General features: G+C 39.3%; 1 protein-coding gene across 4 annotated transcripts in view; it reads right to left on the bottom strand.

The window, feature by feature from the left end:
• The window catches only part of SCN8A (sodium channel, voltage gated, type VIII alpha subunit), a 145,507-nt gene that overhangs the window by 72,692 nt on the left and 60,148 nt on the right, over positions 1-12,667 (bottom strand). For 3 of the 4 annotated variants that reach the window (XM_012002450.1, XM_012002441.1, XM_012002432.1), the window contains exon 11: positions 11,808-12,170. In XM_012002450.1, coding sequence (XP_011857840.1) covers positions 11,808-12,170 — 363 coding nt within the window. Of the gene's footprint in view, positions 1-11,774; positions 12,171-12,667 lie in introns of all 4 variants that reach the window. The other variant, XM_012002423.1, reaches the window with a different exon arrangement.

Here is a 12,667-nt window from a genome sequence, read left to right on the forward strand (position 1 = left end):
AATCCAAAACCTGAACAGACCAGTAACAAGTAACAAGATCGAAGCTGTAATAAAAAGCCACTTAGTAAAGAAAAACTCAGGACCTGATGGCTTCACTGCTGAGTTCTAACCAACATTTAAAGAACTAATGCCAATCCTATTTAAAATATTCTGAAAAATAAAAGAGGAGAGAAACTTCCAAACTCTTTCTACGAGGCCAGTATTACTCTGATACTAAAACTAGACATAGAAATATCGGAAAAAGAAAACAACAGGCTAATATCTCTGATGAATATTGATGCAAAAATATATTTCCCAAAAAAACCAACAAAATACTAGCAAACCAAGCTCAACAACACATTAAAAAGATCATTCATCATTACCAACTGGGATTTATCTCTGGGATGCATGAATGGTTCAACATATGCAAATCAATCAGTGTGATACATCATATCAACAGAATAAAGAACAAAAACCATATGATTATTTCCATTGATGTTGAAAAAGCATTTTATAAAATTCAACATCCTTCATGGTTAAAAACCCTCAAAAAACGAGGTATGGAAGGAACATACTCAACGTAATAAAAGTTATATGTGACAGACCCTCAGCTAATATACTGAATGGGGAAAAACTGAAAGTCTTTCCTCTAAGATCTGAAACACAACAAGGATGCTCACTTTCACCACTATTACTCAACATAGTACTGCAAGTCCTACTTAGAGCAATTGGACAAGAAAAAGAAATAAAGGGCATCCAAATTAGAAAGGAAGAAGTCAAATTATCCTTGTTTACAGGTGATATGATTTCATACTTAGAAAAATTCAAAGACTCCACCAGAAAACTCTTAGAACTGATAGATTCAGTAAAGTTGCAGGACATAAAATCAACATACAAAAACCAGTAGCATTTCTATATGCCAAAGGTGATCAATCTGAAAAAGAAATAAAAAAAGTAATCCCATTTATAAGAGCCACAAATAAAATTAAATACCTAGGAATTAACAAAAGAAATAAAACATCTCTACAATGAAAACTATAAAACACTGATGAAAGAAATTGAAGAGGACGCAAAAAACTGGAAAGATATTCCATGTTCATGGATTGTTCAATATTGTTAAACTGTCCATATTAGTCAAAGCAATCTACAGATTCAATGTAATCCCTATCAAAATACCAATGGTGTTCTTCACAGAAACAACAAACAATCCTAAAATTTATATAAAATCACAAAAGACCCAGAACAGCCAAAGCAATCCTAAGCAACAAGAACAAAACTGGAGGAATCACATTACTTGATTTTAAATTATACAATGGAGCCATAGCAACCAAAACAGCATGGTACTGGCATAAAACAGACACAAAGACCAATGGAACAGAATAGAGAACCCAGAAACAAACCCACACACCTACAGTGAACTCATTGCCAACAAAAGTGCCAAGAATAAACACTGGGGAAAAGACAGTCTCATCAATAAATGGTTTTGGGAAAACTGGATATCCATATGCAGAAGAATGAAACTAGTCCCCTTTCGCCATGTACAAAAGTCAAATCAAAATGAATTAAAGATGTAAGTCTAAGACCTCAAAAACTACTGTAAGAAAACATTGAGGAAACTCTCCAGGAGTGAAGAGTTTGGTCTGGGTAAAAATTTCTTGAGTAATACCCCACAAGCACAGCCAACCAAAGCAAAAATGGACAGATGGGATCACATCAAGTTAAAAAGCTTCTGCACAGCAAGGAAACAATCAACAAAGTGAGCAGACAACCCAAAAAATAGGAGAAAATATCTGAAAACTATCCATCTGACAAGAGATTAGTGACCAGAATATATAAGGAGCTCAAAGAACTCTATAGGAAAAAACAGAATAATCCAATTTTAAAACTGGCAAACTATTTGAATAGACATTTCTCCAAAGAAGACATACAAACGGCAAACAAGTATATGAAAAGGTGTCTAACACCATGATCATCAGAGAAATGCAAATCAAAACTACAATGAGAGATAATCTCACGCCAGTTAAAACGGCTTTTATCCAAAAGATAGGCAATAATAAATGCTGGAGAGGATGTGGAGAAAAGGGAATCCTTGTACACTGTTGGTGGGAAAGTAAATTAGTACAACCACTATGGAGAACAGTTTGGAAGTTCCTCAAAAAACTAAAAATAGAGCTACCTTACGATCTGGAATCCCACTACTGGGTATATACCCAAAAGAAAAGAAATCAGTATATCCGGTCAGGAGCAGTGGCTCATGCCTGTAATCCCAGCTACTTGGGAGGCTAAGGTAGGAGAATCGCTTGAACATAGGACCCAGGAGGCGGAGGTTACAGTGCAGTGAGCTGAGGATTGTGCCATTGCACTCCAGCCTGGGCGAAAGAGTGAGACTGTCTCAAAGAAAAAAAAAAAAAAAAAAAGAAGAAGAAGAAAAAAAAGGAAAAAAAGAAATCAGTATATCGAAGAGATATTTGCACTATCTGCATTCCCAAGTTTGTTGCAGCACTGTTCACAACAGCCAAGATTTGGAAGTAACCTAAGTGTCCATCAACCGATGAATGGAGAAAGAAAATGTGGTACTTATACACAACAGAGCACTATTCAGACATGAAAAAAGACTGAGATCCTGTCATTTACAACAACATGGATAGAACTGAAAGTCATTATATTAAGCGAAATAAGCCAGGCACAGAAAGACAAATATCACATGTTCTCACTTATCTGTGGGATCTAAAAATCAATGCAATTGAACTCCTGGGGATAGAAAGTAGAAGAATGGTTACCAAAGCCTGGGAAGGGTAGTGGGGCAGGGTAGCGGGGAGGTGGAGGTAGTTAATGGGTTCAAAAAAAAAATAATTAGAAAGAAAGAATAAGACCTACTATTTGATAGTACAACAGGGTGACTATAGTGAAAATAATTTAATTCTACATTTGAAAATAACTAAAAGAATATAACTGGATTGTCTGTAATACAAAGAAGAAATGCTTGAGGGGATGGATACCCCATTTTTCATAATGTGATCATTAAGCACTGCATGCCTGTATCAAAGTATCTCATATACCTCATACATATATATACCTACTATGTACCCACAAAACTTAAAAATTAAATAAAATTTTACAAGGACATGCAAAGGTTCTAGAATAGGAAAATAATCTCTTGAGACGCTACGTAATAATCTTAAAAATATTATTTTTTGTTCTTAGGGCTTATACTACCTCATTTCAAGAATTAAAGTTACAATACTCAAGACAAATGTATACTGGCATAAGCATAGACAAACAGATCAAGGGAACAGAACAGAGTCCAGAAATAGACCCACACATATACATCAATTGATTTTTGTCCAAGGTGCCAAGTCACTTCAATGGAGAAAGGAAAGTCTCTTGAACAAATGGTGCTAACAGACTGGATATCTATACAGGTTGACTTCTATCTCATTTCACACACAAAAATTAATTTGAGATAAATTGGAGACCTAAAAGTAAAACTCAGAACCATAAAACTTACAGAAGTAAAATATCTTCACGTTCTTGGGGGTAGGCATCCTTGAACAGGATGCAAAAAGTCATATCATAAAAGAAAAAATTGATATACTGAACTTCATTAACATTAAACATTTTTATATCTGACTTGTATTTGGAACATAAAAAACTAACAAATCAATAATAAAAAGTCAAAAAATTAATCAAAATGGCAAAAGATTTGAATAAACAATTCATTAAAGGTGTATGAGAAACCAAAAAACATAGGAAAAGATAATTAGTCATCAGGAAATGCAAATTAATGGCACAATAAAACAACACTTTATTTGCATTAAAATGCTAAAATCAAAGACTAACAACAGTAAGTTTGGCTAGGATGTGGAGCAAGTGTAACCCTAATACATTGTTGGTGGGATAAAAAAATGGTGTAACTATTCTGAGGAACTGTTTGGCAATTTCTTATAAATCAGACATACATTTACCATATGACCCAGGAATTTCACTTTGACGTATCTACCCAACATAAGTGAAAACATTTATGTTCTAAAAGAGTTTTATAAGAATGCTCATAGCAAGCTTATTCACACTAGTTGCAAACTGGAAGCAACCTGAATGTCTATCAACAGGAGAATGAATAAACAAATTGGGGTATGTTTATACAATGAAATATCACTCAGCAATAACAAAGAATAAACTACCGGTATATAAAACATGAATATGTCTCAAAAACAAAAATATCTTGTTGAGTGAAAGCAGTCAAATACAAATACATACTGTATGAGTCTACACATACAAAAGAAAACAAATCTATCTACAGTGACACAAGTCAGAAGTTGTTGCCTGAAGTGGAAGGAACTGATTAGAAAGGGGTAGGAGAGTACTTTTTAGGAGAGTCTTGTGGTAATGATGGGTTTAGGGGATGCTCCTCAATTGCTCAGATAACTCCTTCTCCACCTCCTTTTTACCCACAACTTTGGTTAACTTTGGATGAGGCTTACCCAATGTCCTACCGCAATTTGATTATGCAGTAGAATTCCTTTGAGAAGAAATATGGAATGCAAAAATATGGAGTATAAAATATGTATAAAATATTATCTGTATTGTGGAAATAAAGATCAACCAAATGAGAAAAGCAAAGGCTATTTATTTAGACCTTGCTATACTGAGTAAGTCAGTCACCATAACTGCCATTTGTGTTCTGGCAGAAACTCAAAGGCAGGCAGAGGAGTGGCAAAAATTTATAGGTGAGAAAAGGGAAGGCTTCAAATGTGGCTTGATTGGAGGCTGTTGGCATGAGGAAGCTGGAGGCAAGGTAATAAAAAGTGGGACATCTCATATGAGGGTTGGGGGATGCATGTTTCGCTCTCTCTGGTTGAACCTAAGTTGAAAATGGGAACAAAAATTAAGGAAAGCTGTCAGTTATTAAGTCCTGGTCATTTGAGAATTTTTTTTTTTTTTTTTTTTGGGAAACAGGATCTTCTTCTGTTGCCCAGGCTGGAGTACAGTGATTTGATCACTGCTCACGGCAGCCTTGACCTCCCAGGCTCAAGTGATCCTCCTATCTTAGCCTCCCAAGTAGCTGGGACTACAGGTACGTATCACCACACCCAGCTAATTTCTTAATTTTTTTGTAGAGATGAGGTCTCACTATGTTACCCAGGCTAGTCTCAAACTCCTGAGTTCAAGCAATTTTCCTGCCTCAGCCTCCCAAAGTGTTGGGATTACAGGTATGGGCCACCATGCCTAGCTCCCATTAGGGGACTATTGCTACAGAAATTATTATTTAGCTTCCTGGATTGTCATCAGAGACAGCAACCTGCCTTCCTGCAAGTTTGACTTACAACAGGCTGGCTTCTTGGACTGTTTATTGTAGATAAGGGGGTTGGTTTCTTGGGCAGGTCATAGGTCAACGTTCTATTTTTATATATGTCTAGTCATTGTCCATCTGTAGATGTCTCATAGTATTCATCAAAATAGGCTGATTCATGGAGAGAGAGAGGGCAACATACATTCGCCAGTGTTAACTAACATGACACAAACTAAAATTGTCTATGAAGGACATCACTAAAAGTGCTAAGAGGGGGCTAAGATGGTGTCCAGAGAATAACGTATCTGTACTACCAGGAAAATCTAATCTGTTAAAGTTAGGGTACACCAAGAGGGGTGGGCAGGCCCTCTTCCCTAAGTAAGGTTTTGAAAGCTGGGATTGAAAGGCTAGGTTCTTGGCTATTCTTTTTCTTTCTTTCTTTTTTTTTTGAGACAGAGTCTCGCCCTGTCACCCAGACTGGAGTACAGTGGCGCAATCTTTGCTCACTGCAACCTCTGCCTCCTAGGTTCAAGTGATTCTCCTCCCTCAGCCTCTCGAATAGCTGAGATTACAGGGACCTGCCACCATGCCTGGTTAATTTTTGTATTTTAGTAGAGACAGGGTTTCACCATGTTGGTCAGGTTGGTCTCAAACTCCTGACCTGAAACGATCCGCCCCCCTCGGCCTCCCAAAGTGCTGGGATTATAGGCATGAGCTACTGTTTCTTATGTTAAATCACAGACAACTGAAGGGAAGAAAATCTGGAGGAGCCTCTCTCCCAGGTAAAACAGCTTCACTGTCAGCTTCTCATAGTCAGCTTCCACCTAGAATTCTACTTGGGCTTCTGTGAGATGTACCTTCGTTACAGGCTCAGCTGCTCAATTCTCCTCACCTGGCAGTGGGAAGAGGGCTTCTTCCTTCAACTATGTTGAGATCCAAGGGCCACAGGAAAGATCACATACCCTTTCCCTCCCCTTCTCTATCTCTTCAGTGTTTTTCGTTTTTGTTTTTGTACATGGAGGTGTATGTTTTTTTGTTTTGTTGTGTTGTTGGTGATTGGGGAGGAGAATTAACATTTTAAAGTTAGGAGCCTTGTTTTTTTTTTTTTTTTTTTTTTTTAATTCAATCTGTAAGAAGCCTTGGAGGAAACCCCTCAGTAACTGAGGAAGCAACTGAGAACCTCAAGTAAGTTCTTTGAAAGTTAAACCCAGTACAAGTTTGTTCCATTTCTCTTAATCCAAATGCTGTTTATTTGGGCATTTAGCCACTGACTTCCAACCTCCTAAATTACAGCAATCCTTCTCAAAGAAATATCCTACAATAGCTGTAGATGGCAGATTCTGCCCACATTTCTAGAGAACTGCCCAAGGAAGCTTGACTTCTTATTGATTCTAAATTGTTTTCACATGGAAATACATAATTGGAAGTTTATTAGCCAGTCACCTTTCTTGGAATTAAAATTTATAGCATTTTATAAGTGTCCTTAGAACCTAGCCATAATCCCCTTCCCAAGCCTTTCTCAAATTTGCATAGTGTTTTGCTTTAAAATAATTGTATAATAATTTCTCTTTCTCAAACAAAGGATTTTTAGAAGGGGCCCCACCTTCTCCAAGTCAAGCAATTCAGTACTGTTTACTTCTCACAGCTATCAGGGCCAAAAACGTGTAAGAAAAGGAATGAAAATTGGCTTTCCGAACAGCAAGAATGGGCCACACAATATGGTTCACATTTTATATATGAAGCATATTATATTGAATAACATATATATATTTTATCTTCACAACGGCCCTATAACAGAGGTCCTTTTATTTCTTTTTTACAGAGAAGAAAATGGCTTAGAGAAGTTTAATTTCCCAGGATCACATGCATAAATACAGCACTTGGGCTTCAGAGTTAGTATATTGTAATGGTTAATGGTAAAAGCTTAGGAGTTAGATTGCTTGGATTCAGTCCTAACTCTACTGCTTACTGTGCAATCTTGGACAAGTTACTTTAGTCCTCTAAGCCTTGGCTTCTCTTCAGTCAGACGCAGCCAATAGCAGTATCTGTTTCATAAGGTTGGGGCTATGAGCATTAAATGAGATAACGCTTATACATTTGCAAGGTACCTCAACATGGTTTCTCAATTGCATGTGATTTCTGGATTGCCAGTAGCAACGAGTGAAGAGCAATGATTCTCATCTACTTTTCCAGCTCAGAGATGGAGATGCAGGAAAAAGTTCCTTTATCCTCTGCTTCAGCAAAAAGCAAAGGTGAAATTCCAAAATGATAAAAAAATCTCAACACTCAATCACAACTGAATAATGAAGATATAAAATAATTTTTGATGAGGCTATCTAATGAAGTGATGTCTGAACGTCTTTTTTTTCTTACAGCCTATTTTTTAACTTAAGCCTGAAGGAAAAATAGAGATTTGGCATAGCCTAAGCAGGAATATTGTGTGAGACCAGTGCGTGCACTATCAGGGGCTCCTGTGCCACTCTATGAAGCATGAGTATACACGACTGGAAGCATTCTAATTGCTCAGGCTAATCTCTGGCTGTGGATGCATCCAAAGTGTTTGCTAGTAACAATTACTACATCCTAGCCCAAAGAGGTATTAATTTTCATCTGGCTTGGGCTTCCAGTTAATTTAAGAGATATTAAACAATTAGAATCTCTTTAAATTTATAATTAAATTTATAATACTGAGTAACATAAAATTATTAATATACTGTGTCCTTCTAAAATAAGTGACTGTTTTTCTCACTTTCTAAAGGAGCTAATATTTAAGGTGTCAGGAAGTTCCTTTTGGTACCAGGAAGACCTTGGTTTAAGGTCCAATTCCCCAAGTCACTACAGCGCTCTCTGAGTCTCATCTGCTAATAGGATAAAACCACCTACTGAATGAAGTGATTATAAGAATAAAATGAGATAATGCATATAAAGTACTCAGCATAGTATAAGAAGAACTCAATATATGATGGCTACAATCAGTATGCCCACTACAGAAAACCAGAAAGGACAGAAAAGTATAAGGAAGAAAAAGTCAATAATTTCTTCTCTCAAAGGCAACCATTGTTAACTTTCGGCTGGTCATCTTTTTTCTCTATGTAGTTTGTCTTTATATAATTTGGTATCACACCACACAAACTATATGCATCGCGTTTTGCTGTTTTCTTCCTTTGGGCCTATTAATGTAACTTAGGCATTTTCCCACACCATTAACAACCAGACATAACAGTTTCTTTATGACTTCTAATAACATAAATAAACACATAAATAAAAATAGTTTTTCCTAGTTATGAGGCCCTTGGGAATGATATGGTCTTGCCTACCTCATATGCCTGCCACTGTGACCTCCTGGCCTTGGGAATTCTCAAGTCTGTCACCATCATCACTTGAGGTCACTACAGAGAACCTCCTAAGTATTTATAGGGTACTGGGTATGTAGGTCCCCCAGCCCAAAGGCAGACCTTTACAGACCACAGTGTAAAGCAGTACAGAAAGCCTTACATTCCACAGCCATCTGCTTCACTGACTCTCAATTTTTTCTCCCACACAGTGTAACAGAAGGTGCTAAAAAAACAAAAACAAAACCCCCAAACCTGATCATCTCTCTTCAGCTGAAGTTTAAGCTCCTTCTTCCTGAATACCTTCTCTAATACCTCTCTGGTCAGAGAAAAGGCAAGCTGCATTATTTGGCTTAAACATTTTTAAAAACTGCCAGTATATCAAAATTCAGTTTGGTTCTAAACATTTGAATTGCCCCAACTCTACTGCCCATGTTGATCCATCCTTCATTTGTCACTGATATTATCTCTTGTTTTTTTCTGAGAACATAATTATCTAATTGTGGAGACCAAAATTTATCCCTGTTCACAGAATTAGTGAAAATCAAATAAAAATTAAATGTAAAGATAAGTATCTCTAACATTTATTTTGGCCAACTATCTGGAGCTACTGTTTTTTTTCTTTTTTGAGACAGAGTCTTGCTCTTCTTGCCTAGGCTGGAGTGCAATGGCACAATCTTGGCTCATTACAGCCTCCGCCTCCCAGGTTCAAGCGATTCTCATGCCTTGGGTTCCAGATTAGCTGGGATTACAGGCACACACCACCATGCCTGGCTAATTTTTGTATTTTTAGTAGAGATGGAGATTTTGCCATGTGGGCCAGGCTGGTCTCAAACCCCGCACCTCAGGTGATCTGCCCACCTCAGCCTCCTAAAGTGCTGGGATTACAGGCGTGAGCCACCATGCCCAGGCCACTGTTTATTATTGTTATAAAAAGTGAAAGATTTATACGATCTGAAGAGAAACCAGAGGATTATTATTGTTCTTACTGTTGCTGATCTTAAATAAATAGGTCTCCAGAAGAGCAACGGCCAAGTGTCTAGGTAGAGAACAAATTAAAATTAACTGGCACACAGAAGATTAGGGTCTCTGAGGGGTCTGAGATTCTGGTTCTATCAGTGATGAGCTGTAAGACCCAAAGGAACACAAATTCTCTGAACCTTCTCCCTGTCTGAAAAACAGAAATATTAATCTTCACTTAGTCACCCTTACAGATTTTTTTTTTTTTTAAGATGGAGTCTCACTCTGTTGCCCAGGCTGGAGTGCAGCGGTGCAATCTTGGCTCACTGCAACCTTCCCGCCCCAGGTTCAAGCGATTCTCCTGCCTCAGCCTCCTACATCCAGCTAATTTTTTGTATTTTTAGTAGAGATGGGGTTTCATCCATGTTGGCCAGGCTTGTCTCGAGTTTCTGGCCTCAAGCAATCTACCCGCCTTGACCTCCCAAGGTGCTGGGATTACAGGCGTGAGCCATCACGCCCAGCCCAGAATTTTTATTTAGGACAAATTAAATAATGCATGTAAGAGTAATTTGTAGCTTATAAAAAGCTATACAAATGTAAGGGGGAGAGTATTTTTGCTTTATTATATTTAATTTTTGATACAGTCTCACTCTGTCACTCAGGCTGAAGTGTAGCGATCATAGCTCATTGTAACCTCAAACTCTTGGGCTCGTGTGATCCTCCTGCCTCAGCATCCCAAGTAGCTGGGACTATAGGCACATGCCACCATGCCTGGCCAATGTTTTTTATTTTTATTTTTTGTACAAACAGGGTCTCACTGTGTTGCCAAGCTTGTCTCCAACTCCTGGTTTCAAGTGATCCTCTTTCCTTAGCCTCCCAAAGTGCTGGGATTACAGGTGTGAGCCACTGTGCCTGGCTGTATTTTGCTTTTAAATAAAAGGGAAGGGTGAGACTAGACAATCCCAAACACATACAAATTGCCTTTTGATATTTTATCTATACATTCAATAATTACCCTAAAATGCTTAAAAATAGATAATTCTGAAAAACTTTATCCATGATTGTCCAGTTTTCCTCCATACATGCATCATGCTAATTAAAGGATTGGCTATCTTCATGCTGTGTTAGAAGAAACTGAAGTATTAGAACGAAATAGACTAACATGCTATCTCAAGGAGCTTATACCAGCTGAAGAGGGACTGAGGAAAGTTAGAAATTAGAGGTATGAAGGATTAGGATCACTGAGGTTATAAGAATTTAAAAATAAAAAAAGGTATAAACAGCTTAGAATTTAAAGAAATGTTAGGAGATGGCTCTTCCCAAAGAGGGGCACCATTATCCAAACCTCTAGATAACTGATTTTGTGAAGCTATTATATGCAACTCCTCCAGAGCCTGACATTTGATTACATTTAAAATTCATCTTTTGCTTCCCTTTTCCTTCCTCCCCCAGATACAATGTGTTCTTGCCCCAACCTCCCACTTTTTCCTCCTTTATTTCAATTTCAATCCCTTTTAAAAGTCCGGGTCCAGTTTCCTATTGGCCTCTTTAACCTCTCCTTGCCTGGCTCTGCTGGTACACATCTCCCACCCTGACATCACATGAGCATTCCTCTTTAGAAAAAGCACATCTCATTCTTGCAGAAGAGACTTAGAACATTTTTCAAAACTCAATTACTTTTTTGAAGTTTAAAGGATAAGATCTCTAAATTCCAAGCTGTTTCTCTAGGAGGGTAGAAGACGTGGGGGAAGAGAAGCAATGGTAGTTCCAAACCGGCTCAGACTTGGTCATTGGTGGTGGCTCGATGGCATTCTCATTCCATCCGGGCAGGCTCCGGGGCCAGAGGCATTCAGTCAAAGCAGGTGGGAGGAGGGAAACATAGGCACACAGACTTGCAAAGATAAAGATGGACAGAAAGAAAACGGTAAAATAAAGGAAGGAGTTGATAGGAGAGAAGGAATGTCAAACAAGGAGGGAAGATGGGGAAAACAGAGCAAAGAATAAAGGAAAGGAGAAGACAGGGCGAGTAATAGGGGGAGGGAGGACTGAAGAGAGAAATAGAAGTAGACCAGGAAGAACACAGAAAAGGCTGGGGTCTTAACAGGAGTGGGGTCCAGACGGACCAAGTGGGATGGGCAGAGCAGGGAAAGAGGAGGGGAAAGGGCTGGGGAGACTGCCATGCCTAGCCTCGATCTATTTTTGTTCTTCCTTACACTGTCATCGGTAGCTGCCTTATCAATTTTCACCTCTGGCAGGAGACGCCCGCCGATGTGGGAGCCAGGGCCGCCGATGAGAGACACCACGCCGTTGCAGTCCACCGTGCTGTTGCGTTTCACGCTGCGCCGCAGGCTGGGGAAGATGCGCGAGGAGCGGCTGCCCTGGCTGTAGCCGCTGTAGCCGCTGTAGCTGCTCCGGCGCTCGCGGGCCCGGATGGGGATGAAGAGGGAGTCCCGGCGGCCCTCGCTCTCCTCCACTGTGCTGTGCTCGTCATCCGCAAACTCATTCTCGGAGCCCGGGTCTCGGAACCGCCCAGGTCCCCTGAAACTGAAGATGCTGCTCTTGCTGTTGTGGCGAGAGAGGAAGGGCGAGCCTGGGATGCTGAGCAGTGACTGCAGGCGCAGAAAGGGAAAGAGAGAGGGAGGGGGAAATGAGACGGGAGTGGACCTTTATACCCAGCAAAGTGGTTAGGTTCCCAGCCGGCCCCACCCTCGCAGTCCTGTGATCAGAACACAAGTGTGTCCAGAAAGCACTTGTGCATGTTGACTGCTACAGTTCATCACCCATTGTTACTTACCTGTGCTTGACCAGTTACGGATGCAAAACGTCTACCCACTGTTCTTGCACGCCTCCCTAAGACGTTTTTATCTCATGTTAGACGCAACTTATCCAGGGAGAAGCACATGGCTGTTTCTTTCTTTTTACCATGGGCTCAGAGGAGGTGTCTTTAACTTAAGTTAGTCTATGCCACACTGGGCAAAAAGACGGAATTTATTATTTTATATATATAACAATAAATATTTCATATATATATATATATGGCTGGAGTTTTGCTTTTGTGGCCCAGGCTGGAGTGCAATGGCGCTATCTTGGCTCACTGCAACCTCCA

Source organism: Mandrillus leucophaeus, unplaced genomic scaffold, assembly GCF_000951045.1.
Source record: "Mandrillus leucophaeus isolate KB7577 unplaced genomic scaffold, Mleu.le_1.0 Scaffold118, whole genome shotgun sequence".
NCBI classification, from domain to species: domain Eukaryota; kingdom Metazoa; phylum Chordata; class Mammalia; order Primates; family Cercopithecidae; genus Mandrillus; species Mandrillus leucophaeus.